The sequence below is a fragment of the Barbus barbus genome (genome assembly GCF_936440315.1).
Source record: "Barbus barbus genome assembly, chromosome: 6".
NCBI lineage: Eukaryota > Metazoa > Chordata > Actinopteri > Cypriniformes > Cyprinidae > Barbus > Barbus barbus.
This window is the reverse complement of record NC_136734.1, coordinates 18,922,497-18,940,478: the sequence shown is the minus strand read 5'-3', so window position 1 is coordinate 18,940,478 and position 17,982 is coordinate 18,922,497. Positions and strand designations below refer to the sequence as shown.

Sequence of the window (17,982 nt, the reverse complement as noted above, 5' to 3'; positions counted from 1 at the left end):
TGGGATAATAGAATGGATGGATGGAAGACTTCCTAAAGGTTTTATTTAAAGATACAGTTCACAACTTTGAAGGTTTAAAAAAAATAATAATAATAATAATATATATATATATATATGTATGTGTGTGTGTGTGTGTGTGTGTGTATTTATATATTTAAAGTTTTCAGAACAAAATCAAACAATTTTGGTCTAAAATTAATAAAATATAATGTAGATTATAATCATAAACCACGAGCCACTGGATTTATTATTTATTTAAATGACCCTAATCTTACCATTTTAACAAACTTGAATCATCTAGCAGTTTAGGGCTAACATAATGCTAACAGTATAGCCACATGTTATAACTTACTAAAGCACAAACACGTGTGATAGGAAGCATGCATCCTCGAACATACAAAATCACTTTGAACAACAAAAAAACTTTTTTTTTTACTTAAATGTAGTTACCAATTGTTTCATGGACCTCTATCCATCACATCATTAATTTTGTTTAAGGTTGCCTAGAAACAAGGGGTGGCTCAATTTCCTCACAGGCCCAAATAATCCCGCTCTCCCCCAACCCCATTTCATGCTGTCCGTGCATCTGTCTATGTTTATACATGAATAAAAGCCTAAATTAAACCTGTTTTAAAGTTTTTGTTTCCTTTCATAAACCTTGTATTACAGCTCGCTTCATATAGATTACTTAATGTCTTTATGAACTTTTTGATGGGTAAAATGTTTGCGTGCATGGATGGACAAAATGACGAGAGATTATTAAAAAAATAAGTTAAAGGCGTAAAGGTTTAGAACGATGATGACATTTTAATATTTGTGTTAACTATCCCTTTAACAGACTAATAAACCATGCTAAATGAACTAATATGTTTAAAGGGATAGTTCACCAAAACTCTCTCATCATGTCCTATCCCATTAAATTTAAATTCTTCCATAGAACAAATGGACAATGAAGAAAACCACTTACACTTTGTTCTTTCTTTTACCATCATGTTTCAGAGAAGGACGAGTAAACGGATGAGATTTATTTTTTTGGTTTTATCCAACGCATAAAAACTTTACATTAATTAGAAAGAGACGTGTACAAAAAAGTTAAATTATGTATTGCATGAAATCAGACCAACATTACGCTGCGACACAAGAAGTGCGTCTCTTACTGTAGTTATACTGCCATCTAGTGAAGGACAGTGAGATGATCTCTGCGTATCCTCCGTTTACGCATGTACATTACAAGTCGATGATAATCACTGGACTCACAAATTATTTTCGACAAGTCTCAGTTTAAACGGTCACTGTGTGTTTTTGGAGTGTTTTGGTTTACTACATTATAAGTAGTCAACCAAATTATATAAAATCTTCTCACAGATCTTCAACAGATCACTGGAGCTGTGCTTCAAACGCTCCACCATCATCCCCGTCCCAAAGAAACCCCAAATTACTGGACTTAATGACCTGTGGCTCTAACATCTGTGGCCATGAAATCATTTGAAAGACTGGTTTTGGCTTATCTGAAGGACATCACTGGACTCCCTGCAGTTTGCCTACAGAGCAAACAGGTCTGTGGATGATGCAGTCAATATGGGACTGCGCTTTATCCTGCAGCATCTGGACAGACCAGGGACTTATGTGAGGATCCTGTTTGTGGACTTCAGCTCCGCTTTTAACACCATCATCACGGACACCCTTCAGAATAAACTGACACAGCTCTCCGTCCCCACCTCTGTCTGTCAGTGGATCAACAGCTTCCTGATAGACAGACAGCAGCAAGTGAGGCTGGGAAAATTCACATCCAGCACCCGCACCATCAGCACTGGAGGGCTGCGTACTCTCCCCACTGCTCTTCTCCCTCTACACCAACGACTGCACATCTAAAGACCCCTCTGTCAAGCTCCTGAAGTTCGCAGACGACACCACACTGATCGGCCTCATCCAGGACGGTGACAAGTCTGCTTACAGACAGGAGGATAAGGAGCTGGCTGTCTGGTGCAGTCTTAACAACCTGGAGCTTAACATGCTCAAAACTGTGTAGATGATCGTGGACTTCAGGAGAGAGTCATAAAAATTATTTTTCTACTGCTAATAAATTTATTGCAACTCAAAGGGAACATTAAAATAAATATAGTTCCCAGATTGTCGCTTGCAATTAAGGCACAGTCTTGTCATCACCACAAATTCAGACACACGCACATAAACAGGCAAATCCATCTCTGCAAACTAAGACATGACTTACACAGTAAACCAAAGAAAAACACTGCTGTTTATCTTTGGTACATGAGTTTAGAGAAGTTCTAACAGACTAATGCTATTGGATTAAATAACAGGTTTCCACAATATTTGGCACATTTATATCAGAAACAAACAGTTTGACAATATAAGTAAATTAATAAAATCGTCAGATGTGATATGAGCAGTCTATAGTGTCTCTGTGTGTGTTTTTCATAAACCTGAACATTGAACAGAAGTCTGGAACATGAGTTCAGTGCACAAAATTATTTGGCTGGCTGTTATTTTGAGGTTAAAGGTGGCAAATTCTTTGTAAAATCGCATTTTCCAGCTTTGTCCATATAAGCAGATTTCTTAATTTCGAAGGCATCTTTGTGATTCCAAAGCTGTGTGTGTGTGCGCGCGTGTACACCACATATAAAGAAATGTGGTATTATAAAATAAAAAACAAGACTCATTTAAATAGTGATTTAAACAAATCCACTTCCTCAACAGCTGATAAAAACAATGAACTAATCTCACAGCTTTGTTCTTTGTGGGTTTCTGAAACAATACAGTAGCCCCAAAAAGTATTTGGACACCAGTGAATACTAGTTAACACTGCATCAGTTAAAAGTGTATGAAAACAAATTACATTTATTTTAATACAATATAAGAACACTTCACAGAAAGAAGTTTGTAATATTTTAAATAAAACAATGGTTAAAAAAATGACCTCAAGACTATGATAAGGATATTAGTTGTTTGCAGATGCCACTTCACTATTTCGGAGCCACTGTATGTAGCTTTATGTATATGCAATTTGTGGTATCTGCAATGCACACAAACAGAACATCAGACTTTATATTGCTTTCAGATACTGTAAAATAGTCATACTTGAATTCTTGTTCTGTAAGTGATTGTCATTTCTGCACTCTGCAGTGCTTCTTTAATTATTTCTAAGGGCACAAACAGGCTCTGAATGGCACGTTTCTAGTCATTGTTTGTGAACAATTAAGTAGATTGAAAAGTGGCTACAAAGGTATCACAGTCTTAAACTAACATCTCTCTGCCTGGAAGTTATGGAGTGAGAGGTTGAGATAATAAAATGGCTTTAAATAAACAAAAGTTCATGTAACAAAAGTAAAACACTAGAAAATGATCTTCAGTGGCGTTTAAACATCTGCACTGTCCGCTTTTAATATTGGATGATCTGTAGTCTCAGTGCATGAATCTGGTAGTTTGAGTTTTTTCTTCTCCACCAGCCTGTCAACAAGCACCACGAAAACAGCAGAAAGGACAAGGCAGAGGCCAGATAAGTAGAAACTAGCACTGAAGTCATGAGTCCAGTCCACCAGCCAGCCTGTGACACACATACATAACAGAAACATGAGACGGGTGACACAGACAAAGACAAAACCTGCTGTTAGTGGTGACTGTATCCTCCCCACTATAACACCATCAAAAAATTGAGCCATACTCTCTTGGGAATAAAAGAACTCAAAATAACATAAAAATTGACTCAAAACTTTTCTACAGTCTAAAAAGAAGGTTAAAGTAAAGTAAGCTGCAAAAAATGTTTCAGTTTCGCAACATTAGGTCCTTTATGACATAATAGAGATTAATGACTGTAAACATGCGCACCTACATTTACACATCATTACCTACTTAGCCCGGCTCATCATGATGTAGTAAAAGTAAGGAAATAGGAGAATGGCCTATTTAACTAACTAACTAACTTAAAATGGTTTTGGGTCTAAAAGAGTATGCAGCAAAATGTTGACAGAACATGAACAACATGGACATAACATTCACATTTTATCAAAATTTGTCAAAAGTCTATCTACAAAATGCAAAGTGAAAAATTAGCATAAAAATCTAAGTACGTGTCTGTTTAAACATACATACATACATATATATACACACACACACAAAGAAGTGTTGGCCCCCTTCCTGATTCTTTATTTTTTTGCATGTTTGTCACACTTTAATATTTCAGATCAATAAAAACAAATTTAAATATTAATCAAACATAACACAAGTAAACAAAACATGCAGTTTTTGAATTATTTTTTTTTTATTATGAAGGGAAAACAAAATCCAAACCCACATGGCCCTGTGTGAAAAAGTGCTTGCCCCCTAAACCTAATAACTGGTTGGGCCACCCTTAGTAGCAACAACTGCAATCAAGCGTTTGCGATAATTTGCAATGAGTCTGTTACAGCGCTGTGGAGGAATTTTGTCCCACTCATCTTGGCAGAATTGTTGTAATTCAGCCACATTGGAGGGTTTTCGAGCATGAACCGCCTTTTTAAGGTCATGCCACAGCATCTCAATAGGATTCAGGTCAGGACTTTGACTAGGCCACTCCAAAGTCTTCATTTTGTTTTTCTTCAGCCATTCAGAGGTGGATTTGCTGGTGTGTTTTGGATCATTGTCCTGCTGCAGAACCCAAGTTTGCTTCAGCTTGAGGTCACGAACAGATGGCCGGACATTGTCCTTCAGGATTTTTTGGTAGACAGCTGAATTCATGGTTCCATTTATCACAGCAAGTCTTCCAGGTCCTGAAACAGCAAAACAGCCCCAGACTATCACACTACCACCACCATATTTTACTGTTGGTATGATGTTCTTTTTCTGAAATGCTGTGTTACTTTTACGCCAGATGTAATGGGACACACACCTTCCAAAAAGTTAAATTTTTGTCTCATCAGTCCACAGAGTATTTTCCCAAAAGTCTTGGGGATCATCAAGATGTTTTCTGGCAAAACTGAGACGAGCCTTTATGTTCTTTTTGCTCAGCAGCGGCTTTCGTCTTGGAGCTCTTTTTTTTTTTTTGCCCAGTCTCTTTCTTATGGTGGAGTCATGAACACTGACCTTAACTGAGGCAAGTGAGGCCTGCAGTTCTTTAGATGTTGTTGTGGAGTCTTTTGTGACCTCTTGGATGAGTCGTTGTTGCACTCTTGGGGTAATTTTGGTCGGCCGGCCACTCCTGGGAAGGTTCACCACTGTTCCAAACACTTTTTCACACAGGGCCATGTGGGTTTGGATTTTGTTTTCCCTTCATAAAAAAAAACCTTCATTTAAAAACTGCATGTTGTGTTTACTTGTGTTATCTTTGATTAATGTTTAAATTTGTTTGATGATCTGGAACATTAAAGTGTGAAAAACATGCAAAAAAAAAAAAATCAGGAAGGAGGACAACACTTTTTCACACCACTGTACATACACGCACTCACGCGCGCGCACACACATGCACACACGCACTCTGTAAATATGATCATAGAAGGCTTTGAAAATGAATCTGCATTGTTAATCCTTTTGATCTTTTATTTAAACAATTCACAAAAATCTAACCTTTCATTGGATAATAAGAATTTAAATCTCATTAGAAACGGCCCTTGTCGTTTCTAGACTGGACTACTGCAATGCTCTTCTGGCTGGTCTGCCATCAAACACAATCAAACACAATCAAACCTCTACAAATGATTCAGAATGCAGCGGCACGACTGATCTTCAACGAGCCCAAAAGAGCGCATGTTACACCTCTCTTCATCTCCTTGCACTGGCTACCAGTGGCAGCTCGCATCAAGTTCAAGACACTGATGCTTGCACACAGAACTACCACAGGCTCAGCACCCTCCTACTTCCACTCACTATTACGAACCTACATCCCCTCCAGAAGTCTGAGATCTGCTAGTGAGTGACGCCTTGTGGTACCATCACAGAGAGGCTCAAAATCACTCTCCAGAACATTCTCGTTCACCATTCCTGGCTGGTGGAATAATCTTCCCACCCCTATCCAGAACGCCGGATCCCTGGCAATCTTCAAGCAACAACTGAAAACTCATCTCTTTCGGCAGTACTTGACTTCATCCTAAACTCAAAAAAAAAAAAAAAACCTCTTTCCCTCCATCTTTCTCTCCGCTTACTGGCTTGTACTTATTTGAACAATGACTGAGACTTGGTGTTACGAGCACTTCCTCTGTCTGATTGCCTCTTCAAGATTAATCGCTTTTTGTATTCCCCAATTGTAAGTCGCTTTGGATAAAAGCGTCTGCCAAATGACTAAATGTAAATGTAAATGAAATAAATGTTTTACTCAAATACACGTTGGACAATTATTGGTACCCCTAGAAATTCTTAATATATATGGGAGTAAAATATATATATATATATATATATATATATATATATATATATTATATTCCCATTCGTATTCACAATTTTGAGCACTCCAGGGTGATTATGAACATGAAATTATCCAGCCATGGCTTCCTGTTTCACAGAAATATAAATAGGAGGCAAAACAAAGCGCAAATTCCCTTAATCATCCATCACAATGAGAAAAACCAAAGAATATATTTCTGATGTGCAGCAAAAGATAATTGAGCTTCACAAATTAGTTAAGTGGCTTTAAGAAAAGAGCTAGAGCAGTGAAAATTCCCATTTCCACCATCAGGGCAATAATTAAGAATTTCCAATCAACATAAAATGTTATGAATCTGCCTGGAAGATGACGTGTGTCTATATCATCCTAATGCACGATGAGAAGGAGAGTTTGAGAGGCTAAAGACTCTCCGAGGACCACAGCTGGAGAATTGCAGAAAATAGTTGAGTCTCGGGGTCAGAAAACTTCATGGATTCTATCAAATACCAACAGATAAAAAAATCAATATGTGACTGACTCTGTTAGAAATCTTATAATGGGCCATATTTGGATCTTCCAACAATACAATAATCCAAACACAAACCTCAAAAACAACACAAAAATGGGTCACTGAGCACAAAACCAAGTTTCTACTATGGCCATTTCAGTCCTCTGACCTGAACCCTATAGAAAATGAGTGGGGTTAACTGAAGAGAAGAAGCACCAACATGGAGCTGGGAATCTAAAGGGTCTGGAGTGATTCTGGATGAAGGAATGATCTCTGATCTTTTGTCAGGTGTTCTCTAAATGGAGGTTTCAAAAAGTATTGAATAAAAGGGTGCCGTTAATTGTGGCCAATGTGTATTAGAGAAAAACATTTATTTCATAATGATATTTCTCCCCATTTTAAATTCTTATTATCCAATGAAAGGTTATATTTTTGTGAATTTAAATAAAAGATCAAAAGGATTAACAATGCAGATTAATTTTCACAGCCTTCTTTGATCATATTTACCAAGGGTGCCGATATTTTTGGCCATCATGACTGTATACTTAAATACACTATAGTGCCAAAAGTATTGGGTCACCCCCTTCTAATGAACATGTTTGACTACTTTAAAATTAAGATTTGTACTCATAGAAATTACTAAAGCATATAATGATATTCTAGGGAATTGTGGGCTTCTAATTTTATAGCAACAGTTTGGACAGGACCCTTTTCTATTCTAACATGACAGTGTCTCTGTGTATAAGGCACGGTTCAAAAAGACATGATTGATTCAGTCAGTGTGGAAGAACTTGACTGGTCTGCAGAAAGCCAAGTCCTGATCCCAGCTGAACTCCTCTGGTGTGACTTTATATGCAGACCTTAGAAAAGGGTTCTGTCCAAACTGTTGCTATAAAATTAGAAGCCCACAATTCCCTAGAATATCATTATATGCTTTAGTAATTTCTATGAGTACAAATCTTAATGTTCAAGTAGTCAAACATGTTCATTAGAAGGGGGTGACCCAATACTTTTGGCAATATAGTGTATGCTGAAGACACATGAATATTGACAAAATCAGGTTTTAAAACTTCTAAGAAATTATAATAAATTATTTGATAAAATTTTTCGTCATGATGCATCACAATGCACTAATACATTTTTTCACCTTTTTAAGTAAATTATTAAAGGGTTAGTTCACCCAAAAATAAAAATTCTGGCATAATTTACTCACCCTCATATAATTTCAAAATAATAATCTTCTTTAAGTATGATTTTCTATAGTTTCTTTTATATTCCACAGAAAAAAGAAAGGTTTGGAACGACATGGAAAAAATAAATGACAGAATTGACATGTTTGGGTGAACCGTGCCTTTAAGACAAATATTGTTGAATATTTTAACAGAAACGTGCTTATAAAATGTTATCTTTCATTGCTGTGGGAACTAATATAGTCATTGTTATAGTTATCATCTTTATAGTTAGTGCTCTTGGAGTGAACCCACCTTTAGTCTGACATGCATGAAAATTAATGAAATGCACTGACCTGCAGCAGGTGGACCCACAAATCCTCCAGAGCTCCTTAACAGCATGAAGAGCCCTAGAGCACTGTCAAAGCCCTCCAGTCCAACAATATCCACAATAATCGTCACATGGATAGCTACCACACAGCCAAACAGGAAGCCATAGAATGAGGCAAAGACCAGGATACTCCAGTAGCTGTGTGCAATGGGAAACAGAAGCAGCACCACCCCCAGCGCAGTAACCACCATGGTCAGCAGCTGCAGGTTTCTCACAAGCCGCAGGTTAGCCAGCCACCCGCACGCTAGTCTGCCCAGCAGGTCTGCAAATGCCAGCACTGACAGAACCGAGGCTGCCCAGTACTGCTCCATGCCCAAACTGCTGGCATAGGGCACCAGAAACAGAGGTGGGATGAAGAAACCCGCCGCCGCTAAGATGGCAAACACAATATATAGCAGCAGCTCAGGCCTCTGCAAAAGGGACCACTGGAAAGTGCCTTTTTTTGATGTCCTGCTTTCTTCTAGCACCGGTTTGTCTTGGATAGAGGTTTGTGCAGCTGGGAGGGGTTTCATCAGAGCACCACACACACACAGATTCAGCTGAAGACCACCGATGATGAGTAGAGCCCCCTGCCAAGAATAGCTGTCAATAAGCCACTGGAAAAATGGGCTGAATCCCATGGCAAAGACACACTCTCCAGAACTAGCAATAGCATAGGCAATGGTACGCCAACGTCTGAAATAATGGCTGACCATGCTGTTAGCTGGTATCCAAGAAAATGAGATGCCAAGTCCTAGACCACAAAAAATAAAAGGTTAAATAATCACTAGACAAATATGGAGGACTAGGAGTGCCACCAAATGGAGTCAATAATTGGATTGGATTGGATTCAATTTATTGTCATTGCACATGTAGGTACAAGGCAACGAAATGCAATAGAGAAGAAGAATACAGCACAACATGAGGAAAGAAAGGAGAAAAAAAATAATCCTCACACTATGCTCCTAAACGGGAGTACAGTGTGAGAACAGACAAAAACCTCAGCATAGAGCACAATCAATACAGGAACACACAACTTGCAGTAGGGTGAGAGTAATCCAGTTCAGACGAACAGCCATCCGGTCTGCAGCCATTACAGCGCCAACACAGACCCGTTTATCAGACTGACGGGAAGAAGCGGCAAAGGCGTTGGATGGGGGTAATGGGAGGTGAATGAATATCTGTTTGTATGAGCGTATGAGTGTGTGTATGTTTAACCTGTTAGCGTTCACCAGAGCGACCTCGCACTGAACGCTCTTTGTTTGCATGTGTCATTGTTTTCTAATAGAATAAATGAAACGGGACAAAGTTAATCTTGTCAAACTATATATCATTCTGAGGGTCTAAGCCTCAAGCATCGACGACAGATCGCTGTTTTTCGATGGAAAGCTTATAAGGAATTAGTGGCACAAATTTGCTACATTTGTGTAAGCAGTACACATCCAAACACGCAGAGTAAAAAAGCCGTACGTACCTTTATCATTGTAATAACGAGCCACAAACGCGTCCACTGCTGAAATCCCAGTTTAGTTAGAGAGGTAAGGGTCCACAGAACAACATACCAGCGAGCACTTTTAGTCCAGCGAAACAATAACGTTGTAATAAGGATGAATATTCCTTTGTTTACGTTTCATTTCTTCAGAGAGTTATTGTTCGCGTCCGTTATGGAATAAATTACGCTCAAAAACAGCGTCTTGGTGGTAAAAAAACAAAACGATGTTACAGCATACGGTTTTACAAACATAATGAGACCGTCTACGGAAAAAAAAGTCTCAGAAAAGCGGAATATAGATTATTTGAATTTGGCGCTCCCTCCAGCCAGCCATGACGCACGCTGTGACACGCACGCTGTCATCTGAGCGGGGCGTAACTTAGCGATCTGCTTTATCCATAAAAAACTGTTTTTTTTTTCTTCTACATTTTTTATATGTGTGTGTGTGTATTGTGTGGGGAATGTGGCCGTGTCTGCATGATTATAATATGTATGGACACACATCAGCGTGTTTATTAGCGACTCTATGACGGCTATCATTGTGATTCATTGATCAGCTATTATTGATTATATGGCCCATCTGTATGATCATCATCTGAATGGAAGCACATCAGCGTGTGTTTACTGACTCTATGACCATGTCTGGCAATATCACTTCACGTCTGGCAGTGATATTTATCATTGTAATAACGAATAACGAAGAATACTTCAGTATACATACTATATACAAAGCATTTTTTTTCTATTTTTTTTCCTTTTTATTACTCAAATAATTATTTTTGTATTTTTTAGTGCTCCAATAAATCTGTCTATTATTTTATAATTGAAAAACTATGCAGGAACATGTATAATGACTAAAATAGCTTGTATAATTCTGCAATCCATTTGGTGGTTATTTTTCCTCAAACAGGGGGGTGGGGGGACTATAAATAGTTTCAGAAAAAATATTGCAGGAATCTCATTTTTCATGGTATCTTCTTCAAATTTGAAATATGAACTCATGAGACACGTGGCTTTCGATCCATTACTTTTCTGGATTGCTCCAGGACTTATTTCATGTATTTGTATATGAAATAAAAAAAACATTCAGTGTTGAAAAATATTTTTCAAGGCACGTCAGTGCCTATAACTTTTTATCTTTTTGAGCATTATCAACTCTGGATGATAGATAGTAAAGCCCAGAGTCTCTTCTTTCCAAAGATACCTAATTTGTTTGTGTAAGCACACTTTGTCACAAACTGTTACCATTTTAATTTAGGTAGGTTATTTTCAGTGTAGGTAGTGAAGGTTAACAGGTTAAGTTCGTGTGCCTAGACATCCGCCGCGCTGGCATTCCAAACAAGTTGTCTCAGTCCGCAGATTTGTGGTGCGACATAGCAATTGCCATGGAAACGACCTTGGCCGGAACCCAAACGTTCGACAATCACAAGGTGTCTGTTGAGGGGGGAGGGAAGAAAGAGCGTCTCCCTGCAGCATTCATCCGAGGAGTTAGATTCCAGAGCAACCTTGCCAAGCTGTCTGTTGTTTTGGGAAGCCGAAAAGAGATAAGATTGTTTGGTCTTTGGGCGAACAGCTGCCTTCAAATTTCACAGCTATTCTCATTGTCCATTCTGGTCTCCTTGTCCATCAATTTTCCTTTCCAAAGCCGAGAGCTTAGCCGTGATCGAATCCATATTGCGGTTAATAGTCTCTGTCTCAGAGCCGATCGCTCTGCCCACTGCTTCAATCATGACGGGCAGCCTTGTGAGGTTTTGGACAGCTGTTCCCGTCTCCTGAATTCTCCGATAACAGGGCAAAGCCTAATCCAATCAGCAGAAACCCAGTTATCATGGTTCCGAATAGGTAGATGTCTTCAATGTCCTCCACGGAAAGAGCCGCCAGACACACGACCCGCCACCTCTCCCATGCGTCCATCGTGTAGCCAGCTGCGAAAGTCCCAGCAGGACACTTGGGTTCTCCCGATCCCAAACTTCTAGTCGAGAAGATGGTGTCAATTGCGTTAAGAGACCAGTTGATCAGATCCATAATTTCGGTTTTGTAGAATAGTGCAGAGAGAGTCTCTTAAGTGTTAGACAAGGACAAGACGAGAGAGCGAGCAGGGGAGATAAGGGTAGGGAGAGGAAGAAAATGCGACTGCCTTCGCTGAGAGCCAAACGAGGAATGTATTAATTAAAAACTAAAAATGCACACTACTGATAAAACGCTTGGAGTTGGTATGATTTTTAATGTTTTTGAGAGAAGTCTGTTATGATCACCAAGGCATTTATTTGATCAAAATACAGTAAAACAGCAATATTGTAAAATATTATTACAACTGAAAATAACCATTTTGTAATATATTATGTAATACGTAATCATTTGTAATATATTTTACAATCATTTATTCCTAAACTGCCATAGTTGAATTTTCAGCACAGTTGTGGCCAAAATTATTACAAACCAAATTACAGAAATGTTGGGACGTTTTTTTAATTTTAATAAAATGAAAACTAAAAGACTTTCAAATCACATGAGCCAATATGTTATTCCCAATAGAACATAGATAAAATAACAAATGTTTAAATGGAGAACTTTTACACTTTTATTCACTAAATGAGCTAAATTCAAATTTTAAATTTATCAGCTAAAAATGGTTTTAAATCAGTTATTTCTATCTTCTGCTGTAGTGTGTCAGTAGGAAATCTCAGTTTATATTTCCAAATATTCATTTTGCCATTAATTGTAATAATCCAGTGAGATTTTTGTTTACACAGGGATCTCCACACAGAGCTCTGATCTCATCATCATCCAGTTTGTCTGGTATGACAGGAAGAAACAGAACAAACTGACACGGACTAAATCCAGAAAAACTGTGGCAACGTCTCCAAGATGCTACGAGAAACCTACCTACAAAGCTCCCTGAAAAACTATGCGCGAGTGCACCTAGTCCAAAAGCTGCTTTATATGCAAAGGATGCTCACACGTTGGTTTAATTTAGTTGTTAGAAGTTAATTGATAAAGAAAATCTATTTATGACATTAATTTTGATAGCATCCTCATTTTATAGCATTTTTACTATTTAAAGCTGCAGTCCGTAAATTTTGCCTCTTTGTCGCCATCTCTGTTTGAAAACCTGGAATTGCACTTGCGGAATTATTTTGCTTGCGTGGGTTGTGCTCTGGCACGGCTCCAGTGTGGATGAATCTAATGTTTTGAGATGAATGTGTGGCAGTCAGTCACGTACTGGTGTGGATGTTTACTGTACTTCTCAATCACAGATTCTAGCCTACGTCTTGGAATATATGATCAAAATAAGAATTTTTACCGTATATTGCCATCTGAGCAAGTAAGTAACAAGTCTGCCACGTTTGTTCTACCCAGCTGAAGACGAAAACATTAAAATAAATCGCGCTACCAATGGTGATTTAATCTAAAGATTGGTTAGCTCATATCATATCAAACCGTGCAAATTATTATTATTGTTATACTTTATTCTCAAATTATAAATGTTAACAACATCAGCACTGCGTGACTGAGTATAGTGTGTATTAATGTGTAGATTTCAATTTCTGTACAGTGTAATCTAATTGTCATGCCATTCGAATTTCATATTAAGAAATTATTTTAACCCAAAAAGCAAATTATGCTCCCTTCGAACTGGTTTTCTTTAAAATATCAATCTTGTGTAATCCCAGGCTATCTGTAATCAGAAGCATATTTAAAACTGGAATATAATTTAAGTTTCATAAACACACAATCCTTTCTGGATTACAATCCACCATCAAAATTATACATTTAATTATTCTAGCTGCTGTGAGAAAAGGCTAAATGATCCGGCACCTGCAGGATTCTCACATGTTTACAGACGTGACATAATGACGCAGTGCCATGCTCGAATTTCCCGCAGAAAACTTCCCGTACCACTCAAATTAGAAAACATTATTATAAACCAACAGTTGTGAAGTAAGGAGATAGTTTTGAACACTGGCTGGTTATGTACCTTCTCAAATATTAATTTCAGATCATTTTTAACCAAAAAAAGTTACGGACTGCAGCTTCAAATAAATATTTTTACTATTTGAATATATTCTAAAATCTAATTTATTCCTGTGATTTTAAAGCTGGATTTTAAGATTTTCGTGCCCATGTATTACAAAAAAATCTTGTATTAGTTAAAAAGAGCATTGTGTGCTGCAATTCAGTATTGAATAATTATTGAAAACTAAACTTACCTTGGAGTACACCAACAGACAGATACATCCAAGGCAGGCTGAGGCCCAAAGAGGCGATAATCATTCCTGAGGCAGCCAGAAGCCCTCCGACCATGATGACAGTGCGCTGGGACAGGTGCATACTGAGAGCACTGGCCAGAGGAGCTAAACAGATGAGAAAAAACATGTCTCATTATGCAGGTCTGGTGTCATCATTAAATGTCAGTTTCAGACAATTTGTTATACCTGTTCTGAGAGTATTCATATAGTTTCTGTTTATAACAATTTGAAAAAGGCAGAACACAAAAGCATTCCTCACCTCCTAAATGAAACACAGCAATAGTGGTTGAGGTCACCCATGAGGTAGTACTGTTAAGCACATCGTAGTGACTTTGGATTTCGAGGAAAAACAGACCAAAGTTTTTAAAAACAGCAGCAGTGAGGCCCATGATGAAGAAGGCCGAGGTGACCACGACCCAGCCATAGCCGTCATCCGGTGGGTCGCTCAAGTACCTCTCCATGCTGAATCCGCCAGTCGGTACTCACCTTCTGTAAAATATTATTGCAGAATTTCAACATTACGGTATGTAACCCTATACCAGTATTATTTTAGTATCCTTTATATACTGCTACAGTATTAATTCATATTTTGAATTAGCTTTTATTTATCATTTTTTTTCTGTTTTCATTTTAGAGTTATAATAATTTTATGTGCTTGTGTAGCTTTAATTTATTTTACATTTTGTTATAGGAATTTAACCACTGATCTATGTATCTATAATACAAATCAGTGACTTCATTAAACATGTACTTAAATTTGATTTATTTCAGTTAGTTGCCAAGGCAATATTTAACATTTTAATCATTTTTTTTTAGTTTATTCATTTCTTTAATTTCAGCTTCATTTCGATTACCAACATTATTTTTAATAGTTTTAGTTAACAATAACAACACTGACCTATACACCACAATTCAAAAGTTTGGGGATGGTAAGAATTTTATATGTTTTGATTTGCTGCTTAATATTTTTTTGTGGAAACTTTGATAAATTTTTTTTAAGAATTCTTTGATGAATGGAAAATTCAAAAGAAAAGCATTTAAATATTTTGTAACATCATACATTTATTTACTGTCCCTTTTAAACAACTGAATGTGTCATTTCTGATATCAATTTCTTCTTCTTTTTTAAAATTGTACTGATCCCAAATTTTTGAATGGTTATGTATATACACAATATTGCATATACAATCTAAAATATTTCAACAAAATAATACTGAAATTATTAGTTTTAGAATGTTATCATTTAGATTTTTTTCTTTTTTTTATTGAAAATGCTTTTTTATACCTTTGGTAGTTGAAGTCAACATGAAAAATCTTTTGCAATTGTATCTGTGTCAGTTTCACATCTTACTGTGCAAATTACCATGTTGTGACCCCCCCCCCCCCCCCCCCAAAAAAAAAAAAATCCAACAATCAAAGATTCCATAAAACTGTTTTCAATAACCTTAAAAAATCTAACTGCTTAACACTTAGGTTATTCAAAACCTATCAGCTCTTTGAAACAGCACCAAGAAGCACAAGCAGTAACCAAAGACCTAACAGGAACAACTGCTGACAATGGAAATTCGTAGCAAGTGCCAGAAATCATAAGATCTTTTGCGTCAACAACATGACCCACAATGCCCGCTCCACTGCCCAGCCCTGCCTGATGTGATCGTGGACTAAGCCAGTCCTTCACTGCCACTGACTCAACGCCACAAGCAGCAGACAAACATACTCATGTTTCAGCATAGTTCATGATTTGTTCTCTCGCCCATATTACACAGCTTGATGCATTCAAGAAGCTATCAAGCTGTCAGCAGCCTGCAAACACATACAGAACCACCTGATGTCCAAATAAAAGTTTACTTAATATCATTCAAATTGAATCCTTTCATGAGGTGGGAATGTGACCATTTTCACTTTTCAAAACAATTTGCTTCCCTGCTGGCAGAATCTCAGTCTCGTCCTTTAATCCACTCAGTTCTATTACTGTATGTATCTGTGTTAATGCAGACTCTAGACAGTATCTATAGGTTTGGGTGTAAAGAGTAAATACAGGCACTCCTGAGGTTTAAGAGCAAAAGTTCCATGTTTCATCATGTGTCTACTCTGCACTATTGTTGTGTACATCCAACCTGTCAGGAACCTGTCTGCATCAGCATCTAGTTGTTGAATGTTGTTGCTGCATGTTTAATCACAGTCTTCTATCGAATACGGACTCATAAATCTAGTAGAATTGTGTTTAGCAACTCCACTGTTCATACCTAACAATTACGTAACACTGGCAGAATAATGACATGAATTAAATCAGGCAATAAACTGTTTAATTCTGTTTAATAAACAACAGTAATTTTCCTAACATAGATGTACAACAAGCCCCAGTTCCCTATATATTCTTCATATTGTTTATACTGTATTGTATATGTCACAGTGTTTGTGAACTCTGTTGATCGTTTTTCGGCTGCTTTGCTATAATTCTCTATCAAGGATTAATGATGCACGTACTTTCGTGTTATAAAATAAAATCCTGCTCTACATCTATGTTAGGGAATTTTATGTTAGAGAATAACTTTTTATTGTTAAATCACTTAACTGCAAACAATTTATTTTGTATTTACAAGCGCACTGGAATTGGAAAATTGGAAATAAAATCGAATCATATGATCCATTAAATATATTACAGGACAGAATGTTAACTTAATTTAAAATTACAATAATTTTAATCTTTTTGCTATAGCTGTAGAGTAAACAAGTGGACACAATAAAATCACACTAACATTCATTGTGTTGTTTTATTAGGTGGGAAGTCGTGGCCTAATGGTTAGAGAGTTGGACTCGTAATCCAAAGGTTGCGGGTTCGAGTCTCGGGCCGGCAGGGATTGTAGGTGGGGGGTGTGAATGTCCAGCGCTCTCTCCACCCTCAATACCACGACTGAGGTGCCCTTGAGCAAGGCACCGAACCCCCAACTGCTCCCCGGGCGCCGCAGCATAAATGGCTGCCCTCTGCTCCGGGTGTGTGTGTGTGTGTGTGTGTTCACTGCTGTGTGTGTGCACGTATGGGTCACACTTCACTTTAGTTTTAGGTCCATATAGTTTCTATTAATTTTTTTATTCAGTTTTAATTATTTTAGTAAACAATGAAACATGTTTCCTTGGCATTTAGCTTAAAAAAACCCTCTAAGGTTTTCCTATAGGCTATTTGATTTTTTTTATGGTTTTATACCTATAATAATCCTGACTCAGACTCAACTCTATAGGACTAATGAAGGTAGATTATATCTGAAATATTGAAAGTTGTTTTCAGGACAAGAGCATTTTTCGGGAATATCAAGGACGTGTGCACTAGTGTGCTATTATACAGAAACGGACATTTAAAAAAATAAACCCAAATATTCATTAGACTAAAACAACAAGCCCCAGTTCCCTATATATTCTTCATATTGTTTATACTCTATTGTATATGTCACAGTGTTTGTGAACTCTGTTCATCGTTTTTCGGCTGCCTTGCTATAATTCTCTATCAAGGATTAATGATGTACGTACTTTCGTGTTTTAAAATAAAATCCTGCTCTACATCAATGTTAGAGAAATTACTTACGCCAGAGGTGCGACCAGCCTGATCTCTCGTCCTGTCCTCGGTCAGGTCCTCCAAATGTTGCTCATCGCAGGATGCAGCAGGACATTAGAAGCGGTGTGATGAGTCCGCTGATAAAAGCTCTATTTATAAACTCGCACGACGCTGGCCACACCCCTTCAGACCTCCTGCCCCACACGCTTCCATATGGCAAGCCGCATGCACATTTATTCCTTTAACGCTAAGCGTCTAAAAAGTCGCGGTGTACTCTAGTGTCAGTATGGC

At 37.6% G+C, this 17,982-nt stretch overlaps 1 protein-coding gene across 1 annotated transcript; it reads right to left on the bottom strand.

Moving 5' to 3' along the window:
* Window positions 1-2,070: 2,070 nt before the first annotated feature.
* LOC306871142 (monocarboxylate transporter 13-like) lies at window positions 2,071-17,842 on the bottom strand. The gene is made up of 5 exons (XM_079418860.1): window positions 17,722-17,842; window positions 14,401-14,630; window positions 14,103-14,246; window positions 8,386-9,153; window positions 2,071-3,565 (listed from the first exon to the last, which is right to left on the bottom strand). The coding sequence occupies exons 2-5, from the start codon at window positions 14,600-14,602 to the stop codon at window positions 3,378-3,380; spliced, it is 1,302 nt and encodes a 433-aa protein (XP_079274986.1). The 5' UTR covers window positions 14,603-14,630; window positions 17,722-17,842; the 3' UTR covers window positions 2,071-3,377.
* Window positions 17,843-17,982: the final 140 nt, after the last annotated feature.